The sequence below is a fragment of the Choloepus didactylus genome, chromosome 8, assembly GCF_015220235.1.
Source record: "Choloepus didactylus isolate mChoDid1 chromosome 8, mChoDid1.pri, whole genome shotgun sequence".
Taxonomy (NCBI): domain Eukaryota; kingdom Metazoa; phylum Chordata; class Mammalia; order Pilosa; family Megalonychidae; genus Choloepus; species Choloepus didactylus.
Window position 1 is genome coordinate 13005442 of NC_051314.1, and position 15953 is coordinate 13021394.

The 15953-nt window shown below is 37.5% G+C and overlaps 1 protein-coding gene across 2 annotated transcripts in view; it reads left to right on the plus strand.

Moving 5' to 3' along the window:
* SLC25A17 (solute carrier family 25 member 17) overlaps positions 1-15713 on the plus strand; it is a 72651-nt gene extending 56938 nt beyond the window's left edge. For both annotated transcript variants that reach the window (XM_037846110.1, XM_037846111.1), the window contains 5 exons: positions 4080-4196; positions 5172-5317; positions 5410-5505; positions 7847-7929; positions 12333-15713. In XM_037846110.1, coding sequence (XP_037702038.1) covers positions 4080-4196; positions 5172-5317; positions 5410-5505; positions 7847-7929; positions 12333-12480 — 590 coding nt within the window. In that variant the 3' untranslated portion in view covers positions 12481-15713. The remainder of the gene's footprint in view (positions 1-4079; positions 4197-5171; positions 5318-5409; positions 5506-7846; positions 7930-12332) is intronic.
* Positions 15714-15953: the final 240 nt, after the last annotated feature.

Consider the following 15953-nt stretch of genomic DNA (forward strand, 5'->3'; position numbering starts at 1 on the left):
GATTAATTGCTCCAAGTACCGTGTCTCCTCTGATCTTTTGATTTGGGTGTTTGGGTTTGGGTTGTCCATATCATCTGGTTTTTTCATATGCTTTAAAATTTTCTGTTGTTTTTGGCCTCTTGGCATTTGCTTAGCTTGGTAGGGTTCTTTTAGGATATGTAGACTGATTCAAACACTTATCTTCAATTTGTCAGATCTACAGCTGCATGGAGTACACTTTCTCTAACCAGCAGGTGGCATCTGCAAGCCACCTATTCCCCTCAAGCCAGTTCTCCCCAACTTTATCTTTGTGGTAAGTGGGGGTGTGAGTCTTGTGGAGTCCAATTGGTGCAACAAGTTTGTGTGTGTAGTTGATGCTTCCCGCCCTGAATGTGGGGCGTGTGTCTGAGCATTTAGGGAGGGAGGGCGGCTTTAATAATCAAATCTCCCAAGTGTTCCTGGAGATTTAAAGCTGTTGCAATAGTCTAATCCTTCAGTTCAGTCTCACCACAGTTTGTCTCTGCCACTGACCCACAATTTCTCGGTATTGGTGTATGGTCCCTGGAACTTGCGAATGGGTCTCTCTTCCAAGCCATGCCCTCCTAGGTCCTGTGCTGAGGGAAGACTGTGCTACATCACAGGTGCGCACCATCCCCCAAGGGAAGTTCTGGGCCACAGGACTGTGTAGGGGCGTTCCCAGTCTGCTGAAAGGATGGCTGAATGGGGCATGTTAATTACCCACTTTTCACACAGCTCTGCCTTCTCAGTTCCAGGACAATTAGCTGTGGGTTCGCGAAGGTCTATTGTCTATGCCCAATGTTGTGGTGTGTGCGTATGATGCTGGAGACACTTCCTGTCACACTGGCTTGTTTGGGGTAGCTCTGGACTGTGGTGCTGGCGCCGGGCAGGAGCATTCCCAGCCCTCCAGGAAGATGGCTGTAAGGGGACGCCCCCCTTTTCTTGGGGAGTTGTGGTGTTTAGCAAATTTTCTCAGCCACTAGACTTATTGCTTTGTGTCTCAGAGCTATCTTAGCTCTGGTCTTACCTGGCCCCAAATAGCAAGTCTTTGAGGCTTTCTGTAACGGGCTTCTTAGAGTTATTGCTTTAGAAAAAGAGAAAAAGATAGAAATAAATAAATAAATAAATAAATAAAAGTCCCTCCTTGCAGATCTGATGGGCTATTGAAATGCTAAGAGACAAGGAGATTAGGGCCATTAAGGAACAATGGAGAGAGCAGAGAAATGGGCTCTTCAGACAAGGGACCTCGCCCTCTGGATTTGCATATGAGCCTGATTCTGTTTGAGCCCTGCCCTTCTCTGTTTTATGTTCACCGGAACTCCAAAAAGTCTCTGTTTTTATTTTGGGTTTTTGGTTTTGTTTGTTTGTTTGTTTGTTTGCTGTTTTTGCTAGCCCTATCTCCTCCTCTGATGAGGTTTTCATTTCAATTACTGTTCTTTGCATCTCCAGAACTTCTTTTTCATTCTTTTTTATAATTGCTGTCTCTTTATTTTGTTCAGGTAGTGTTTCTGGTATATGTATTTCTTTAGCTCATTGAACAGGTTTGACAGTTTAAGTCTGACTAATAGTTGCAATATATGAGCCTCATGGATGGTTTATGAGAAATATTTTTTGCCTGTGAATGGTCCATACCTTCCTATTTATGTGTGTGTTTTCTAATTTTTTGTTGAGAACTGGACATTCTGAGTATTGCATTGTTACTACTCTGGCAGTCTAGTTCTCCCTATGGTTCTTTGTTTGCTGTTGTTGAGGGCTGGAGCCATCAATTTGTGACTTTTCAAAACTATTTTTTGCTCCATGTGAATGGAGAGAAGAGGAAAAATAAATAGGTACTGCCTCTTTAAGACTTATATGCCACTTTTCCCAGAGGTTGGAATAGTGGCCACCCTAGAGCTAGCCCACCCAGTGGCCCATCTAGCAATCTGAAGTATCTGATCAGAAGTAGTGATCTCTAATCAAACCACACTCCCTCAGATTTTGGAGGACTAGCTCCTTGTAGCCCACCTTATACCCAGCAAGCTCCACCAGGACCCAAGACTTCAGTCCCCACTGCCTGCCATGCAGTTAAGGGATGGGGATGGTAACCACTGCATCATTTAACACAATTTACTAGCCTCTTCCTCCAGCTCTTCCCTGGATGCCACATAGTGTCCACTAGACTCAATAATTTCAAAATAGTTGTTTCAGATGTTTCCTGCCAGTTAAATAGTTGTTTGTGTGGAGGGAATGATTCCTGGCACTTCTTACTCTGTCATCTTCCCAGAATCCTCTCTAGTGTAGTACATTTTTGTACTTGAGTTTCTCCTTATAATCCTCTTAGTCTTTCAGCTTGTGTTAATAATGGTTATATGAAAGGAGAGTTTTAAATAATGGTTAAATCTTAATCTTGCTGCATTGCCTCTTAAAAATGTTTTGTGTGCACCCATCTTTTAAATAGAACAAGAAGGAAATTTTGATTTCTAAATAATCTAACAGGCACCCTTTTTCATTTATTTAGAAATGTATGTCTTTGTGCCCTTCTACATTATCCATGGAACCTTGTAGTCTCTGGTTAAAGCTCCCCTGTCTTCTTTTTTTTCTTCTTAAAAAATGCAGTAGACTATCCAGGATCACTTTATAATCTGATTTTTCTCTATTAAGTGATGTGTACATTACAGTGAGTAGGAATACATTCTAAATTCTGGGTAAATGGGCATGTATTGATATCCTTCTTCCTGCCTTCTTGGGCACTGGCTCTTTTTATAAATGAGACTAGCAAGAATGTCTAAATGGGGATTTTTCAGATTATGATCAATGCCTGAAGTGACAATGCATGAAATACTATGTCATAACTAAAGATGACTCCTTGATGATATGTGAATCAATAAAAATATAAGAAATACAATCATAAAAGTTGATTTTTTTTTATTTTGAGAAATGTGTTCTGATAGTGTCATAAGAGATAAGTAGCAAAATATCTTATTTTTGCAACTGTGTACAAAAAAATGAAAAAATAGAATTTTAATCTCTTGGCAAATTTTAATCTCTTGGCTGTTCATCAAATTTATCCTTTGTTAGGCTGTGTTGTCTATATAGTATGTTTTGAGATTCTTTACATCAAAACATTTTTTTCTCCAGTTGGTATTTAATTGCGTTTTCATATAAGATTTCTCTTCTGAAGTATTGTGCCTTTTGGTTCTTCAGAGTTTGACCAGAGCCAGACAGCTTGACACATGCTTGTTTGTTGAGTTTGTTCATTCTTTCATTTGCTCAATGATTTATTTAACAGATATTTATAAAGTATATACTGTGTATCAGGCACTTTGTTAAAACTATCTGGTATTTTTTTTAATCATTTCAGAACTGTTGAGGAATATTTTAATATCTCAAGATGGTGTTAAATTGGGATCATGTGTTTTCAAAAAAGAAGCACCTGGCTGGTTGAATTGTTCCACTCTGAGGCAACCTTGGGGGACCAAGATCCCCATCCTTAAATTTGTAAGGCTAATGATGCTTATGAAGTTCTTTCAGGTGTTTTGTGACTATTCATAACTACTGCTTGCTGCCTGCAAATCCTAATTCCTTAAGTCACGAGGAACTCTTCTGTGAGCTTCTCGTCCCTACTGAAGCACTTTTGAAATTTCACCATTTTCTTCCACCTACTCAATTAAAACCATATGAGCTACTTATATGTGACTTGGAATTTGTGTATGTTTTATCTCGTATTGTTGTGGACTTTGCATGTGCTCAATAAACTACTTTCCCTCTCTAGAGCTGTTTTGTTTTTGAATTGTTTTAAAATTATATCAAAATTGCTACTTTGGATGCTGTATAAAATGGCAGATTGTCTCCTATTATACAAAGGAGAAAACTCTACTCTTTTCATGTCCAGAAATGCTGTTACCAGCCATTTTGCTTTCAGCAAGGCTTCTGAATTGCTTCTAATAGTAGTGGCTTGTGTTGTACCGCAGGACAAAGAAACCTCTTGTCTTAGGTCTCCTAGTTGGATATAAATGGAACATTGATATGTGAAAACTTTGACATGAAAAAACAAAGCTTAAAAGGTTATATTTTGCTTTCCTTTTGTCTCTCTCTTTTTAAAGGAGTAGTGAATGTGTTGCTGACAACTCCACTCTGGGTGGTAAACACCAGACTGAAGCTGCAGGGGGCAAAATTTAGGAATGAAGACATTGTACCAACCAACTACAAAGGTATTTTTGGTAAGTGTCTTTTGGGTGAGATCCTATTTAAAGGTTTTCTTTTCTCTTTGCTGAAATCTGTTGCCGTGGTAATGCTGCATAACAGACAATGTCAAATCTCAAAGCATAGAACATTAAGCATTTATTTATCTCTTGTGTCTATGGACTGCCTGATCTAGACAGACTCCAGCTTGGGAGTCCCTGCACCATGTATCTCTTGTCCTCTTCCTGGCTCCTCTTCATGGTGATGGCAAAAGCACAAGAGGACACATCCATATCCTACAAGCATATTTCAAATCCGTACTTCCATTTTGTCTGCGAGCATCCTGTAGGCCAAAGCACATCACATGGCCAAGCCCAAAGACAAGTGGTCGAGTAGATACTGCTCCCATGGGAAGGGATGAGTATTTTTAAAGAATAATCTACTATACATTTTTTTCCTGGCGTTGTCTTTGGATAGATACCAGATTAATATCTGTTGTCTTTGAGCTGCTTTTTAATAGTTCTATGTTGCCAGTTTCTCCTTTTCCGTGTTTTCATCTTTGTATATTAAATAATTCAGAGATAACCTATAGGAATGAGAGCAGTTTTCTTGTAAATCAAATCTGCTATAAAGGACTTCAGGGAACTATCTTGTCTTTTGTTGTATGGACTTGGTTGTGAAATACCTGGCCTATCAGTCACAATTCTCTTTAATACAGAATTCCTGGTGGTGATGATGGTTACTTGGGAAAACTTGACATTCTAACCCCACATTTTCAGAAAAAGTTACCTATGATTGAAGTTGGTCTCTCAGTAACTTGGTGACTATCAATTTCTGATTTTCACCAAAAAGTAGTAACCTATGAACTTGCCCCTAAAATATCATTGCAAGAAGGAAATCTTAATAGAACCAATATGATTTGTGTTCTAAGTACATTTCAACAAAATTCATGTTGACTTTTCTAGTTAGGGAATTGTATCATACAGTTTGAAAGTCCCTGATTTCTTGCTTAGATGCTTTTCACCAAATAATTCGGGATGAAGGAATCCTGGCTTTGTGGAATGGCACGTTTCCCTCCTTGCTATTGGTCTTCAATCCTGCAATCCAGTTCATGTTCTATGAGGGTTTGAAACGGCAGCTTTTAAAGAAACGGATGAAGGTAATCTTTGATTTTGAAAGCAGCAAAATAATTGTCTCTGATACTTTCTTGTTGTTAAGATTGATGGGCTTCTTTCTTTCTTTGCTTTCCAGCTTTCTTCTTTGGATGTGTTCGTCATTGGTGCAATAGCCAAAGCAATTGCCACCACAGTCACCTACCCCATGCAGACAGTACAGTCAATTCTGAGGGTGAGTATTGGGATTATCCCTGCAGTTAGTCAAACAACATTCTAAAATGCATGGTTTCTGTTTAAAAGCGCCAACCTCTTAGGATATTAATAAAGCAATAAAGTAGTCAGTTGGTAGGCCAGAGTATTCCTCATCTATTTTCTGTTTGTTTGATATTCTACTCATCAGGCTGCACATCGGTTTGTTTCCTATTAAGTTTGGAATGAATGTTGAATTTGTAATTTCTTAGGAAACATAGTGTCTCAGAAAATCCATATGTGGAAGAAGATTCTTAAAGCATAAATTTGCTTCCTTCTTATTCAGTGTGATTTGTTCGGTATCCTACGGCAGATTATCATTTACAAAATCAGAGGTTAATTTTCTTGGTTCATTCAGGAGAACTAATTATTTAGTGTCTCTGAAGCACTTTCAAATTTCCATTTTTTCATTCATTCAGTTATTTATTCAGTCAAATATTTATTAAGCACCCACTCTCTGTTAGGAACTCAGTTCACAATGGTGAATGAAATGGTTATAATCCCTGTCCTCATAGAGCTAGTGGAAGATAAATTGAACAGGTTAAACAAGCGAAATAAATATATAATGACAAATTGAGAAAAGAGCTACAAAAGCAGTGAACAGCATTCTATGATTTAGTGGAGAGGGGCACCAAGGATCTTCTTAGATAGGATGATTGGTGAAGGGCTTCTCTGAGACAGCATATTTAAATCAATGTTTAAAGGAAGATAAGGGTACAGTTGTGCAAAAAGTGGAGGAAAGAGCATTTTGGGTAGAGAGAACATAATGTACTAAGAGCATGATAAATTCTAGAAACTGAGAGGAGGCCACTTCGGCTGGAGAGTGGTTCAGGATGAGGTTGTCATAGTAAGAAGGGAGCCTGGAGATAAGAATCCTAGATTTTATTCTCACTGTAATGGTGAGTCTTTGAAGGGCTTTATGCAATGAAGTAACATGATCTGTTTTATAATTTGAAAATATTACTGTGGCTCTTGATGTGGCACATTGGTCAGAAAGAGGCTAAGAGAGAAAGAGATGCGATCAGGTAAGAGGCCATTTATGTAATGTAGGTGAGAGTGATGGTGGCCTAGACTAGGGTGGTAGCAGTGAGGTGGAGAGATAAGACACAGACAGAATCAAGATCTGCTTTGGAGGGAAAATTCACACTAGTTATTGCTGGATAAATTAATTAGGAATAGTAGTAAGGATAATTTTAGTTCAAAAACAAATTTTTCTATTAAAAATATTATTAATGTAATTTTAAATTGGTGCTGAATAAAGGAATTCAGCATCCAAATAAACATGTTTTAACACTTTTTAAATTAGAACATGTACTATGAAGGGCTTAGACTGCAGAGGTTCTAGTTGATGAGTGTTGACCATAGCTTCTTAAAGTTAAACACTACCATCAGCATCTAAGTCATCATCCTAGGTATTTTGTTTGTTTGTTTTGTAGAATTTTCCCCATAATTCTCTGTAAAATAAAAATTTTCATGCTTGCCTCACACTTATTTCTTTGGAAAAGAGAGGATTAATAAAATCCACAGTGCTAATTGGATGTTTTTATTATTATATATGATAAGACATTTGTTCTAGTTTGCTAATGCTGCCAGAATGCAAAACACCAGAGATGGATCAGCTTTTATAAAAGGGGGTTTATTTGGTTACACAGTTACAGTCTTAAGGCCATAAATTTCCAAGGTAACACATCAGCAATTGGGTACCTTCTCTGGAAGATGGCCAGTGGTGTCCAGAAAACCTTTGTTAGCTGGGAAGGCACGTGGCTGGTGTCTGCTCCAAAGTTCTGGTTTCAAAATGGCTTTCTCCCAGTACGTTCCTCTCTAGGCTGCAGTTCCTCAAAAATGTTACTCTTAGTTGCACTTGGGGTATTAGTCCTCTCTCAGCTTCTCCGGAGCAAGAGTCTGCTTTCGACAGCTGTCTTCAAACTGTCTCTCATCTGCAGCTTCTGTGCTTTCTTCAAAGTGTCCCTCTTGGCTGTAGCAAGCTTGCTCCTTCTGTCTGAGCTTATATAATGCTCCAGTAATTTAATTCAGACCCACCCTGAATGGGTAGGGCAACACCTCCATGGAAATTATCCAATTAGAGTCATCCCCCACAGTTGCAGGGGGCCCATTGCCATGGAAACACTCAAAGAGTCACAATCTAATCAAAACTGAAAAATCTGCCCACACAAGATTACATCAAAGATAATGGCTTTTTGGGGGACATAATACATTCAAATCAGCACAACATTATTCCAACATAATTTCCTGGCCAGGTAGAAATTAAGGTAAAGAAAACAGCAATAAACACTTATTATTTATCTTTTTTCCTTTCTCCCCAGTTTGGACGTCACAGACTAAACCCAGAAAACAGAACATTGGGAAGTCTTCGGAATGTTCTCTATCTTCTTCACCAACGAATAAGGTAAGCTTTGTAGATTCTTCACGTTCTGTCCTATCTTTTCAACGGCTGTGTCTTCCAGGGAGTGGTTGGATTTACCCATCTTGTTCTGCTTTGGCAGTGGCTGCCTAGAAAACAGAAAACTTCTCCCTTACATGCTCTGATCAGACATTTCTCATTTTAGGAACTTAATGCAACATGACAACATTTTGGGAAACTATGGAAAAGTTCACATCCTTATTCTTCATTAGTTACAAATACACAGAACTCCTTTAGAAAGGGAACCCTCTCGTAACATAGAGACCTGTAAAATAATATAGAGACATTTCTGTCAATGACATATCCTGTGACTCTCATAGGATATAAATAGGAATAAGCAGATATGATGGAGTAGTTATAGATGTGGGGAACAGAGGGGGGCAGTAGAAGAAGTAATAGATGATGTTAAAGAGTAGGAGAATGTTAAGAATAACCAATACTTTTGAGCATTTACTGTATGCCACGCACTGAGCTAGAAGCTTTATGTGGGCAATCTCAATCCTAACAATAGCCCCATGACACAGGTACTATTGTCTATCCATGTTTCACTTAAAGAAACTGACACTTAGGGAAGTCAAATAAGGCAGGGCCTCCTTTGAAGCAAAAGCTGCTAAACTTTATTGTTGTGCCTAAATACTGAGTACTTTCAGAATAAATAAGTCTATTACAGAAGTAGAATATGCTGGGGATAAACAATCAAATCAAAGACAAAGAATTAGTATAAAGTAAAAAATAAATACTCACCTTACCATGGGTTGGTGGATGCAAAGCAACTAGAACTTTCCTACACTGCTGATGGGAATATAAAATGGTACATCTACTTTGGAAAATAGTTTGATTTTTCTTTAGAAAGTTAAACATACACCCACCATAGGACCCAGTCATTCCGCTTCAAGGTATTTACGCAAGATGAACGAGAACATATGTCTATACGAAGACTTGTACACAAAGGTTAATAGCAGCTTTATTTCTAATAGTCAAAGCTGGAAACAACCCAAATGTCCATCATGGAGCGAATAGATAGACAACTTAAGGAATTATTGATACATGCAATAGCATGGATCAAGCTCATAATAATTATGCTGAGTGAAAGAAGCCAGACAAAGAAAGAATTCATACTGTATGATTCCGTTTATATAAAATTCAGAAAATGCAAACTAAACTCTGGTGACAGAAAGCAGATCATTGGTTACCTGGGTAGGCAGAGGGTGGGAATGATTCCAGAGGGACTTGAGGATACTTTTGGGGGTGATGGATATGTTCACTCTCTTGAATGTGGTGATCATTTCATGGGTGTATATGTAAGTCAAAAGTCACCAAATTGAAGTTAACAGTTAAATGTAGATATTAGCATAAAATTTATATAAAACATGTTTTGCACATTCATTTTTATATAAATGGTATCATATGGTACAACTGTTCTGCAAATTGCCTTTTTTTAACTTAGTATCACAAATATCTCTTCACATAGGTATCTATAGATTTACCTTATTCTTTGTAATGACTACCTACTTTTCTGTTTTATAGTATACCATAATTTCTTCACCAGTTCACCTATTGATGGATATTTAGGTTGTTTCCAGGCTTTTGTCTTTACAAACATTGCTGAATGAATAGCCCATAAATTTATCTTTGTACACCTGAGCAAGTATACTTGTGGAGAAAATTCCTTGAAGTGGAATTACATGGTTAAGGAGTTGAAGCAAAATTTCTGATAGACATTGCCAAATTGACCCCAAAAAAGCAATACCATTTTCTGTTTCTACCAGCAGTGTGCAAGTTAAGAAAGATGTAGTTAATAAGAAAGTTCAAAGGTACAATCAAATAGCGATCTATAGGATTATATAGTTTTCCAACCCAGTGTGTTTTCATATCTTTTATCTTGTTTGGTTCTCATGCAACCTCGTGAGTGCAGAAGGGTGATTATATTCCCAGTCTTGCAGTTGAAGAAACAGATTTAAAGTGACTTGCCCAACACCAGACAGGTAGAAACGGAGCCAGGTGTTCAAACTCGGGTGCTTGGTAAGCTATTGATGAATAAAGACCTTTCATTCTGTCCATTAGAACTTTCTACAATGACGGAAATATCTGCACTGTCCAAAAGGATTGCCACTAGCCATATGTGGCTGTTGAGTAAATAAATATGGCCAGTGCAACTGAGAAAATGAATTTTTTTTATTTTTCATTGTAATTTTAATTGCCACATATCTAGTAGTTACTATATTGGATAGGACATTATACTATACCAGGCCTCTGGAAACTTTTGTGTGGTTAGGAATCATCTGAGCTTCCCCACTTCGATGGTTACTGATGTGCTCACAGGCATAGGAAACTGGTGGTTTGATGGGCTGAGCTCTCTACCGCGGGACTTGCCCTTGGCAAGACTGTTTGCTGCAAAGGAGAGGCTAAGCCTGCGTGTAACTGTGCCTAAGAGCCTCCTCCCAAATGCCTCTTTGTTGCTCAGATGTGGCCCTCTCTCTCTAGCTAAGCCAACTTGGCAGGTGAAATCACTGCCCTCCCCTCTACGTGGGATCTGACACCCAGGGGAGTAAATCTCCCTGGCAACATGGAGTATGACTCCTGGGGAGGAATCTAGACCCAGAATCATGGAATGGAGAACATCTTCTTGATCAAAAGGGGGATGTGAAAGGAAATGAAATAAGCTTCAGTGGCAGAGAGATTCCAAAAGGAGCCAAGAGGTCACTCTGGGTGGGCCCTCTTACGTACAATATAGACAACTCTTTTTAGGTTCTAATGAATTGGAATAGCTAGCAGTATATACCTGAAACTGTCAAACTACAACCAAGAAGCCTTGAATCCTGAAGACAATGGTATAAAAATGTAGCTTATGAGGGGTGACAATGTGATTGGGAAAGCCATATTGGACCATACTCCCCTTTGTCCAGTGTATGGATGGATGAGTAGAAAAATGGGGGCAAAAAAAAAAAAAGGCACCCAGTGTTCTTTTTACTTTAATTGTTCTTTTTCATTTTCATTTTTATTATTATTATTTTTGTGTGTGTGGTAATGAAAATGTTCAAAAATTAATTTTGGTGATGAACACATAACTATATAATGGTACTGTGAACAACTGAGTGTACACTTTGTATGACTGCATGGTATGTGAATGCATCTCAATAAAATTGAATTAAAAAAAAAAGAATCACCTGAGGTGCTTGTTAAAATGCAGATTCGTGCCTCCCCTCTGGGGTGGGGCCTGACTATTTACATTTCTAAACAAACCCTGGTGGGGTTTTTTTTGTTTGTTTGTTTGTTTGTTTTTTATTAAATTCAGTTTTATTGAAATACATTCACACACCATACAATCATCCATGGTATACAATCCACTGTCCACAGCATGATAACATAGTTATGCGTTCATCACCACAATCTATCTCTGAACATTTTCCTTACATCAGAAAGAACCAGAACAAGAATAAAAAATAAAAGTGAAAAAAGAACACCCAAATCATCCCCCCCATCCCACCCCATTTGATGTGGGTGGATCTTACCTCAAGAAACACCAAGTTTGTCTTTGTTTCTTGGGTCAACATAATTCATGTCAGTCACTGAACTAGAAATTCATGAGTTAGGCTTTGCATTCCTATTTATCACGAGTTGCCCCAAATAATGGGTTTTCATACATAGCAAATATATAAAATGTAGTAATAGCTTCTGAATGGAGAACCTGATTAATTTGAACATCTCAATATGCATGCTATATGTAGCCCTGGAGTTGCTGATGGTTTTAGGTTTTAGGATTGGCATCCTATCAAAGGGATACTGAGAGCATTCCATTAATCAGTGGTTAAACTATAAAGACAAGAAAGTATTGGCAGCTCATGAATACTAAACTTTTGTCAGAACCAAAATATTTTTAAAGGTAAGAAGTAATTGACCACAGGAGGCTGGGTTGGAACCTAAAATAGGCATACCTGTTTTCTGGATTCAGTTTGAGACCACTGCAATAAAGCAAATACTGCAATAAAGCGAGTCACACAAATTTTTTGGTTTCCTAGTGCATATAAAAGTTATGTTTTCACTATAGTGTAGTCTATTAAGTGTGCAATAGCATTATGCCTAAAATAACAATGTACATACCTTAATTAAAATGTAACACAGAGAAACGAAGTGAGCACATGTTGTTGGAAAAATGTCACCAAAAGACTTGCTCCTGCCACAAACCTTCATTTTGTTAAAAATGCAGTCTGCAAAGTGCGGTGAAGCAAAGCACAGTAAGATGAGGTATGCCTGTACCTCCATTGCTTGTTTTGATCTTAAGAACAAACCTTTGCAACGTAGCTGTCAAAGTAGCATCTTTCATGTAGTAGTTGACTTTTATAAAGAAAACCTTTTATTTTTTCAAACTTTACCTCTTTTCCTTTTAGGCGTTTTGGAATAATGGGACTCTACAAAGGCCTTGAAGCCAAACTGCTGCAGACAGTCCTCACTGCTGCTCTCATGTTCCTTGTTTATGAGAAACTGACAGCTGCTACCTTCATGGTTATGGGGCTGAAGAGTGCACGCAAGCACTGAGGCAGCTAACACTGGAAAAGAACGGAAAGATGCTCAAAATGAGGGGTTTCCTTCTGAAAGGGAGCTTACTCTTGCTCCTTCCACCACAGACTACCTTCATTGGCTTGAAAAGCATCTAAGGGTAAACATGGAGTATAGACAGATGGATCTATTGCCAACTTAATTTTTATGACGGTTGGTTAGATTTTTGGAGGGAAGTTGGACTAATAGTCATGAAAAGAAAATGTTATTAAAAACCTAAAAATGAAAGTTTGTAGGGATTTATTGGTTCTCTTAGTGGGAATGGACTGTTGCTCTCATGTGTAATCTTCTCCATTTAAAGTTTTTCTTAAATTTACCAGCTGTTCTCTTTCCCTGAACTCTCCCCCAGGTTTTAGGACAAATTTAATAGTGTGTAATCCTCCTCAAACACTTCTGTATATTAATCTTGGAATTTTTGTCACTAAAAATAATTCATATTATAACTGTGCCATGGGCATGCCTATGTTTGTTGGGCTTTTTTCTCCTATTTAAGGAGAGGTATCTTCTTTAAAATACATGAGCTATTTATTTTGTGGGGGAAATGAAAGTTATTAATCCCAAATGATTTTCTTACAAATTATTTGTAAATGTCACTTATTCATTAGTCTTTTTGACATATTTTTTAAAATATTTATTTTGAATCAACTCTTTTATCATAAAAGGCTTGAGGATTTGAGGGGTTTGTGTCCGTACAAGCCCCAGTCAAGCCATAATAAATTGTCAACACAAAAAACATTCTTGAAAGTTGCTCTTTATTAAGATAATACATTGGGCTTGCAACCAGATGGAGAAAATCACCAGAAAAGGGTGTGGGAGCAAATACCTTGTTTAGGCTCTAGAATATTATCTCCCTTTATAAATTCTTGTGGAGTCTGTATGTTTTGGGAATAAACATCTGATTAAGGCTATTCCTATTTGGAAATATTCTTTAGAGTGCTGCTTCTCAAAGTGTGGTCCATCAAGCAGTAGCATTGACATCACCTGGGAGCTTGTTGGACATAACTCTCTCCCAGTCTCCACTGCTACCTTCCAAAACATATTTTCCATTAAAAATATCCCCAGGTGATTCAAATTCTATTAAAGATCAAGAGATGTGAGAGACCCTGCACCAGCAGATGTGATTGATTTCAATTAGGGAAACCAAGACAGATTTTTCTCAAAAGAAAGTTTGACTAATGTATAAAAACAACCTCTGAAAAAACTCGGAGTCCTATGTAGAGTGTCATTTGCTTTCACCTCGTAGCATGTTGTTAAGGTGGTAGGACTTTTATATATAGTCAGGAGTGAATTTAGACATCTCAAGCAAGCGAGACATCTCAAAAAGCAAATTCTCTGTCACATTAGAAAAAAGCTTTGGGTTCCTATGACTTATTTTTTGTCCTTATAACAAAATGACAGATTTTTCATTTGTACGTCTGTAATTCAGTCAGTCAGAGGGAGTAATAATTCATCTACGAACTCCAGTATTTAGTTCCCAGTTTTGAGAGTGGAAATTCTTTCTCTTTCTCTTATTTCTGCTCTTTGGTTCATGTGATAATTGCAGAATTATCAAGCTAGTGATAATTGAAAGATCATTGTTTTATTCTCAAAAACAAGAATGAGGAAAAGCTGTTAATCTGGTAACTAGACCGAACACTAAACTTGTGTCCTCTAATTAAGCCAGAGAATTAAAGACAGAGAATTGGTCCCATTACTACTTTTTATTTTCCTTTAAGTTTTTTGTGCATCTGTGGCAGGGCATAGGTGGGAAGCACAAAATTATTTTGATTTCTGTACAAGGAGAAGAATGATCATAAGGATGCCATGTGTACTTTTATTGTTTTAATTATGCTGTTGCTTTAGAACCTGAATTTTGAGCTCAGGGTGTCGTTGGTATGTTAGAAACATTTCCAAGTCAAATTGTATAGATATATTAGTTTTTTATGATGTGAGAATATGTTTGATGTTTATCCAATTTTATGAGGGAACAATTTAATATTAATGCTTTATGTTCCTTATGAAACCTTAAGAGTCACTCACTGGTTGAAAGTAGGTAACCTTTGATTAATAATAAGTTGTTTGTGAAAGCCAAAGAGCTGAAGTCTGTACTACAGAAATGGAAAGCTTTTCTGATTCTTTGTGCATTTTTTCTAGAATGTGAGGGTTAACAACCTTATAGATTATATTAGTGTCAGTGCAATAGAAAATTTAATTTCTGTGAGTATTTAATTTGTATTTTGAAATGGACACTGCAATAATTCTACTCTTGTCTAATTGGCAATTAACTTGAAGTGCAGAAATAGGACTTACCAGAAGAGCATAAACAGTGGGAGTTAGAAATCTTGGGTTTTATTCCCAGCTCTGCCACCAACTAGCAAATTACATCATCTCCTTGTGCTTCAGCTTTTTGATAAGTGGAGATAATAATACTCTACCCGCTTCAGAGGATGTTTGAGAGCTAATGATGTCAGCTAAATCCCTTTATGATCATGGAATAGGGAAGCTCTGAGTGAAACTTGTGACTGTGCCCTAAATTTATATAGAAATTTCCCTTCTTAAAGCTTATACACGTTCTCATTTTATAATGCCAGTATCTCTGTGAAATAGGAAAGAACAAATAATGATGTCTTTGTTTAATTAACAAGGAAATTGAGACAGAACTATCAAATGACTAGCTGAGTTGGAGCCAGGACTAGGTGGAATTTCCTGCAATGAGTTCTGAAATTAGACCTAGGCTTAGACTCTGGCCCTCCTTACCAGCTGTGGAACAGAGCAAGTAATGAATTTGTATAAAACTCAAGTTTCCTTAACTGTAAAATGTAGGTGTTGAGAAACTTAACTTATAGGACAATTGTGAGCATTTAATTAGATTTTTTTACATAAATTACTTAGCACCCTTCATGCTGCATGAAAACAAGCTAAATAAATGTTAAGTAACGACTATCATTATTACATTCTTACTGATTAGGGATAGGGCTGTTTGAATAGATGAACTGTGGTTCAGTGGAAAGTGCTCTGAATTTTGAGCCAAACCTGGATTCAGATTTTCATTCTATTGCTTAATCGCCTCATGACCAGACAAGTCACTTAACCTTTCCAAGCCCCAGTGTGTCATCTGTCAAATAGAAATGATTACATCACAAAGCTGTTCTGAGGATAACAAACACATATGAAAACATCTGGCAGAGTATATGACATATGTATGTGATTAATAAATGCTTTTGAACCAAGAATATCGACCTGGTTTTACTTTAGGGCAGCTTTCCCTCTTTCCATTTATCTTAATTGTGAACTTTTTTTTCTGGCAGCCTTCAGAAGAGAAGCCAAGTCTAGCAATTTTATGTTATTCAGTATTCAAACTAAGTTCCCCCAAACTTGTAACTTAATCAGTAAAATATGAATGATTCAATAGCAGAATTCTTCCAGCTGAGCTAGTGACTCACCTTGGTCCCTAGAAAAGCTAAAGACTAGTG